General features: G+C 27.2%; 1 protein-coding gene across 1 annotated transcript in view; it reads right to left on the bottom strand.

Annotated features, from left to right (window-relative positions):
• Positions 1 to 2,577: 2,577 nt before the first annotated feature.
• Positions 2,578 to 7,574, bottom strand: part of LOC113859895 ((E,E)-geranyllinalool synthase-like) — a 7,013-nt gene continuing 2,016 nt past the window's right edge. Inside the window, exons 5-12 of the mRNA XM_027492559.1 lie at positions 6,747 to 6,865; positions 5,709 to 5,935; positions 4,378 to 4,493; positions 4,190 to 4,288; positions 3,872 to 4,087; positions 3,632 to 3,764; positions 3,309 to 3,554; positions 2,578 to 3,078 (exon numbers count right to left, since the gene is read on the bottom strand). Coding sequence (XP_027348360.1) covers positions 2,578 to 3,078; positions 3,309 to 3,554; positions 3,632 to 3,764; positions 3,872 to 4,087; positions 4,190 to 4,288; positions 4,378 to 4,493; positions 5,709 to 5,935; positions 6,747 to 6,865 — 1,657 coding nt within the window. The remainder of the gene's footprint in view (positions 3,079 to 3,308; positions 3,555 to 3,631; positions 3,765 to 3,871; positions 4,088 to 4,189; positions 4,289 to 4,377; positions 4,494 to 5,708; positions 5,936 to 6,746; positions 6,866 to 7,574) is intronic.

Genomic DNA, 7,574 nt, shown 5'->3' with positions numbered 1-7,574 from the left:
TTTTATTTTTATGTTTTGGCGCGATACTATTTACACGAAATATTGGCACATAATTCATTGGAATTGTTAGATCTTCCATATCTAGCCAGGTTCCATATAATCCATATGTTTCTTCACGAACATAAACCAAAATGACATTCTATCGATTATTTCGAGTATGCAAACGAAATATATCATAAGAAGAACAAAAAAATTAATGGGTTGAATTCCCTTTCTTTTTTTAGTGGAACAATTTTTCAGTCTTGCCTTGAACTTTACAAGACCAGCCTCTAATCAAAGAGTTTTTTGATTAGTTGAAAAAAAAGTAGTAGATGATAGAAGTTAAGATTCTACTGTCAAAACATCATGAATTAAATTCGTGCTCTACTCCATTCATATTCCTAGAATAAACTAAGTTTTGATTTCACTAACCTTGTTATTAAGCCAATTTTTTAAATCCTCATTTGATTTCTTGTGAATAAGTATTTCATTCAAATTACGAATACATGCAAGTTGGAATTTGGTATTATATCACTTGTTCTCATATTTCATAATATAATTTAGTTGTTATTGATACAAAAAATATCGATTGCGAGAGTTGTATTGTGTTGGTAATGTAGTTTAAACAAAATTTATATGGGTGCCTAAATATTCTTTCTAGAGTTATTAACTGCATGTAGTTAAACAAAAATAGTATGCTATATCTTAATTATAAAAATGAAATTGTTAAATAATTGATCTGCAATGCTCCTTAACCAATACACTTGAAAAACAATCTTGTAGTAATAATGTGGTTCAACCTGTAAGGAGTTAAAATTTTCAATTTTGAGACAACAATCAAGTTATTAAGATGCTATTTGAAAGTGTAACCTTAAAGTTATATGGGTATAAATGTTTGCGGGTAAATACTCGAATTCAAACACATTTGCTAAAGAATTTTAATTTCGATCTAGAAATTTTTTTGTATATATATATATATATATTCATTAGATTTAGGTACGATTACCATCCTTTGTTCTCATATTTGTTGAAAGTTAAAATTAGAAATAATATATAATATTATAAGTTTTTAATTTAAAATGAGTTCGTCAGACCTTAGTTTAATAAATGGACATCCACTATTTAAGGTTGATCAGTGGCATCCACTGTATAGCAACGAAAGCTAGCTAGTAAAATATAGTTAATCAACCCAAATCAGAGGAAACGGATAATAATAACAAAATAACTGTTATGATACTCGGAAATTTGAAAGACATTTTATATTTTTAAAAAATTATTAGTTATAATTTTTAATATTTTAAAAATTAAAAATTATTTATATTTTTAAAATAAATCATTAATTTAACTATCTGTTGTATGTATTCAATAATAAATTAATAATAAAAATTATTTAAGGACTAAAATATCTTCTTAATTTAAAAATTATTATATATCTGGCGATAAACCCTAACCCATGACAGGCCCGTGAAGTGCGTACATCATTAAGGCCTATTAGATTAAAGTGTTTGATCCTCAACGATTCGGCCCACACGTCAACACATCATGAGACATTTCCTTTTTTGGTAAGGAAACCGCTAAGAATTAGCACGTTATATATAAGATAATCTGAGTTTAAATTTCGAGTCTTAAAAATTTTTACATTTCCTTTTTCTTTCTTCGGTACAATGTAAATAAATTTTAGAAGATAGAACGACAGAGAAAGCTGTTGAGTTCAAGTAATATTTACCATGTTCATTTATTTCATTTTAAAAAGATTAAACGATTCTTAAAACTTTCTATATATATGAATTTTGTTCATTTAATTTTAATTATTCAGTCACTTTAGATTTTTATATGTGTAATTTTAGTCTTCTTAATTTTAATTGTTCACATTTAATTTTTCTAATTTTTTAAATGTTTAAATCAAATCTTCTATCTCAAAATTTTATCTGATAATTAATAAAATAAAATTAAAGTATGGCATTTTATTGATTTATACAAATAAATAAATAAAAAGATATAAAATAATTAAATAAATATATAAACAATGTATAAAATATAATAAAAGTCTTAATGAAAGATTTGATTTGAATATTAAAAAAATTAGGCAGATTAAATATGAAAAATTAAATTAAGAGAATAAAAATTACATATGTAAAAAGCTAAAGAAAATAAATATGAAAAATTAAAATTAAAAAGACCAAATTCTAAATATCTAATAAACTAAATGTGAGTAGTTAAAATTAGAGAATCAAAATTACATATACATTAAAGTAGAAAAATAAAAAATATAATTAAAAATTTTCTTTATTTTTTTAAATTTTTTTTCATTTACATTACTATTCTTTTCTTTCTTTTCTTTTTATCTTTTCCATTTACTTATAACAGACTGTGAAAATTAGTTTTATTTTTTAAAGTAAAACAAAACTTTTATTAATAAAGCAAACATGAGAAGAATCACCATATTTATGCAAACACAAGTCAACCATTAGAATAACACCCACAAATGAAAAAAAACCAAAAATATTATTAAATCAAAATCCAAATATCATAAGCCTAAAATTGTGAAAATAGTATTATTCTTAATTATTATAACAGAACCTTCTTCAGCTTGCAGATTTAGGTAAAGGCTGGAAATAAGGCTTTGGGGTTGACGGGTATCATCCCAGAACCATTTCTTGAGGGAGGCGGAGAAACTTGATGCACAAAAAAGCTAATACTGTTCTTGGGTTTAAAGGACCAACTAAACTGAAATTTTTGCATACTTGTACGTTTCATCTTTGGCCTTGAATTATGCAAAGAGAGAATCTTGGGGGTGTTAATGTTTCTACTTAGAGGAAGATAGATTGCCTTATTGATATCCTCAAGTAGTTGTGTATTGGAGTCAAATGCATTACTAGAGTTGAAGAACATCTGAAAAACTTTCAAGCATGTCAGATGAAGCAGCTTGCTAGGCTTAGGCAAATTACTTTCGCCGTCAACTAGAACTTGTTGAAGGAACTCTTTCTGCTTTTTGTCAATGATGCCTCTCACAAAATCAACTGCATCTTCCATTACAAAATTTGGCTCCCTCTTTAATTTGAGCAAAAGAAAATTCAACTTTCCCTCTTCAATTTCCTTCTGTTGTGTAATACACATGAAATATAATTAGGATAGGGCTAAGACAAAAAAAATATGATAATTTTATATTAAAAAAATATATTTATTACATCAAGAATGTGAAAGTAATGAAAGTTTTTAATATTATATTTTTATATATAACTTTTTTAAAACATTATATTTGGATGCTTAAAATCACTACTAGAGGGTGAAGTTAACAAAAAAGATCGCTTTATTAATAACTTAACTACCTCATAGCTCTGTATATCATTTAATAGACGACAAATAACCATAAGCAGTTTAGTGATGGTTTCATATTGGTCTGGCTTGAGTTTCTCGTATGGTAAGGCAGGTTTAAGAAAACATGAAGCTGGAAGAACAATTGTGTGTGCGGCAATAGAGATCATGCCAATGTTAAGGTAATCATCAGTAGATGGTGTGTGCCCATTTTCTTTCCATTTTTCCTCCATGAGCCACGAAACGAAAGCTTCATACCACTTCACAAAATTAACACTCCAATGTTATATATTAGTTTGCTAATATTATATAAATCACATAAATTTAGTAAACTTACTAGATCTTGTAAAGTATTTTTAATGTCATGAGTGCCCCCTTGTTCGAGATATTTTCTACCAGCTTCGCTCACAAGATTATCAAGAGCATCAAATATGACTTTGCTGTGGCTGCTCAAACCCTTTGAATCCCATCTTTCAAAATGTTATATATATAAGGGATCGCTAATTAAATTGGGTTGAAAATGTAGTAGTTATAATTAAATTAATTTTGTATGAGGGAAAATGGTGGTGGTATGTACCTTTTAACTGCATCCGTGAGGCCTTCCAATTCACTACGAGATCCTTTCATGTCAAAGAAATCATCAGCAACTGTGATTAATATAGCAATTTTTGCCACTAAAGTTCTTATGTAAGAGTCATGTGGGATGGTAGTGGCAGCTGCTACAGCGTAGTAACAATAGGTAGTCTTCTCTCTGCCAAATCCCATGTTTGCTAGACCATTGTTTTGGGACCAACTGTTATAATTTCAAATTTGATCTAGCATGAGTACGAGTTATATGAACTATATGTTATGTGAATATAAAATTTGTGAAAAAATATGTGGAATTGTACAAGACCTCTTAAGTTCCTCCAACTCATTTTTGTAAATTGACTGCTTAAACTCGTAATTATGGATGGCAAGATCAAGCAGATCAGCGTTGTGAAAATATGAAATCCTACATCAGAGATTTGTCAGTGATCACCTGTGTCTAATGCAAGCAACTTATGAAAAGATGAAATAATTTGGTTACAAATTAAACTGTACCTTGCATGTGAGGTCTTTCCCTTCCACAGGAAATTGGCTTCACTTTCTTCTATCCATGTCCTGTGATCTAAGTGATCTAGGCGAGCTAGCCATGGAATATTTAACTCACGCTCAACCTACATATATGACCAATTGAAGCATGATTAATTCAACACTGTTTTTTTTTACTCCCTAATATTTATATTGTTACACTATTTTTCTTTATATCATTCATTATATTTCTTACTTTTATATATTTTATCTTTCGAAGGTATATACTGCATTGAGGTTAGAAAATAATATTTTTCATCAATTTTTTAAGTTGGAAATGCTTTAATGTAAGAGGATTTATTTTTTGTATAAAGTTAATTAAATTTTTTAATATAGAAATTTCACATGTGATCAGTCTCGAATATGATGATTAAATTCTATGCAGGAAAGCGTAAGTTGTAGCTTAAATTAGATGATACTTTTTATTTTTAAAATGATTATTTTTCTTTCATAAGAGATTAATTTGTGTTGAACTAAAATTAATTAGTACTGTAAATAAATTTTTAGCAAAAAAAATAAAAAAATCCTTTATGAATAGCTTTTTTGGTGGCAGCTAATTTGGAACCATTAGTATTGATTAACTTTAATGATTTCAGAAAGATAAAACGAATATTTGATTAAAATTTCAAAAAAGATAGTAAGAATGACTTTTGTTTTTAAAATTTTAATAAACAATTTGGTATTCAAAATTAGCAATAATATTAAAAGCTGTAAATAAATAAATAAATAAATAAAAATTATGAAAAACCTAATTGTAATTCCCACTGAAATTATCAAGTTGAATTATAGTTAGAGTTTAAAATGGGTTATTCAGCTTGCATCAGGCTAGCACATTTTGATTTTCAGGCTTTATCAGTCTAAATAAAAAAAAGTATTTTTTTTGGAGACTTAAAATAAAAATTCAAACTTAATTTGAAATAACATTTTACACTTAAATATATTGTATTGGTCAAAATGAAATAAAAAAAATTTGGATGGATCAAGTTGAAAAGGTTTAGAATTGATTTAAAAGGTTAACCAGTTGAATTAGCATATTTTATTGGCTCTATTTTATATTAAAATAGACGAAATTGTAACACATTTCATCCTCTAAGTGATGATCGATTGAGTGTGCTATTTTAAAAATAAAGAAGGACAACATAAAATCTGAATCTCTCCTTAAAAAAATAGAAATTATAAATTGCAGCTCTAATTGCGACAGAGTTAAGAGAAGAAATCCTAGTGCAACACAAACTGCCAACAAAAGCATAAATGATGCTGAAGAGGAGGAGGAAGGATCCCAAGCAGCAATTGTACCGTACCAGTTTTCGGAATCGTGAAAGTTTCACGTGCGATTCATCAGTTTTAGCCACCGACCATTTCTGAAGCAGGTTCCTCGAGAAAGATTCAGCTTCCTCAAGTTCATATTCACCACAAAACATGATGCACGAGGCTCTGTACACGTTAAGCATTGTCGTTGAGAATAACTCCGGTTCCTTTTCAACTTGTCCTCTTATTTCTTCATTTTCAAGAAACCAACCAAAGCTTACTGCATGTTGTGTTGGAACTTTACTGAGTAAAATTATTGCACACGAATTTTGTAACCAGAATTTGACTTTCTAGTTAATTATTACGCTGATTAACTTCTTTGTGACACTATAAAAATATATTAGAATATTGATTAAACATTTAAAATATATCAATATTTACGCACACCGAAATCCTTAAATACATCGAGGGCTCAACAACAGTCAAGATGAAGTTTTTCATTTTTAAAACAATATAACAAAACTTCACGTACCGATCTCAAACAAACTTCTTTTAAACTTAATAATTAAATTTTACCCATAATAAATTTATAAAGCGAACTTCAAACTGTAAATAATTAAAATAAGGAATTCGATTATGAAATTGATAAAAAAATTATATCCAAGGGGTTTATTTACTATCATCGGTAACAAGAAATATGATATTAATAATACACTTTTTAACATTTTTTAAAGTATATTCTTTATATTAGTTAAAGTTTATTAAAAATTATATAAAATTAACTGTTAATTAATTGATATTTATTTATATTTTATAAATTTTAATAAATTTTAATTAATAAGTGAGAGTGTATTAAAAAATATATTCATATTATTTCTCTATTAAGAAATAAGAAGTTTCTCTTTTACAATAATATAATACCATATTTCAGTACAACTTTTTTGTTTGTAAAAAAATAGCTAGGTAATTCTATGAACATATATATATATATATATAGAGAGAGAGAGAGAGAGAGAGAGAGGGGGGGGGGGGGGGGGGAGAGAAAATGCTTGCTAATTAATTTAATTAGTTAACTGCAATGGATGACATACATGAGGGCGATACTCTGTACCCATGCATCCTTAGGAGCTGAAATGCCAAAGAGTCTTTGTGAAGTTGAGCCGTAACCATGTTGGTAGGTTTTTTCCACGCTAGTTGGTCCACATAGTTCCTGTAAGTACCATTGAAACTCAAGATAGCAGGTTAATTATATGCTTACTACAATGTTATACAACAACAATTAATGATCAACTCATATATGGGCTTCTAAAGGGCTGATGATTTACGGGTACTTGAGACTTTGAATAAATGTATATTAAATTATGTGAATAATGTAATATATATTTTTAAAAATTGTTTAAAGTATATGTTTCTATTTTTTGTGTTACAAAGTTAGTTACCAATTAATTTATGAAAACATATGAAACAAGTTGATTATGGCTATGAGCGAAAAATGGTTACTCTTTCTTCTTAAAATATAATACTCACTAAATACAATATAATCAACCATTAAGTGTTAACGTAAAATATGTATTTACAAGTTATATAGCTCTCTAAAATATATCCTTTTAAAAAATAATGATATATTTCATAAATTTAATGTTAGTTCAATAGCAATTATGTTAACAACTATCATCTTTTTAAAAATATGTACATACATATTATTAATTTTTGGTAAAATTAATCGATGAGTCCCTAAACTATTTAAAATGTTTTAAATAAAGTTTTACACTTTAAAAAAGTTTGTAAGTGGATTCTTAAAAAAAAAAAATTGGATCACTTCATTAATATTTTATTAAATATCAGTGACCTAATTGAAAAGTTTGAAATAATTTTGAGACCGAATTCCTAACTCAATTATTTAATGAATTCTTATTAAA

The sequence above is a fragment of the Abrus precatorius genome, unplaced genomic scaffold (genome assembly GCF_003935025.1).
Source record: "Abrus precatorius isolate BTA unplaced genomic scaffold, Abrus_2018 Scaffold2, whole genome shotgun sequence".
Taxonomy (NCBI): Eukaryota; Viridiplantae; Streptophyta; class Magnoliopsida; order Fabales; family Fabaceae; genus Abrus; species Abrus precatorius.
This window is presented reverse-complemented; position numbering and strand designations above follow the sequence as displayed.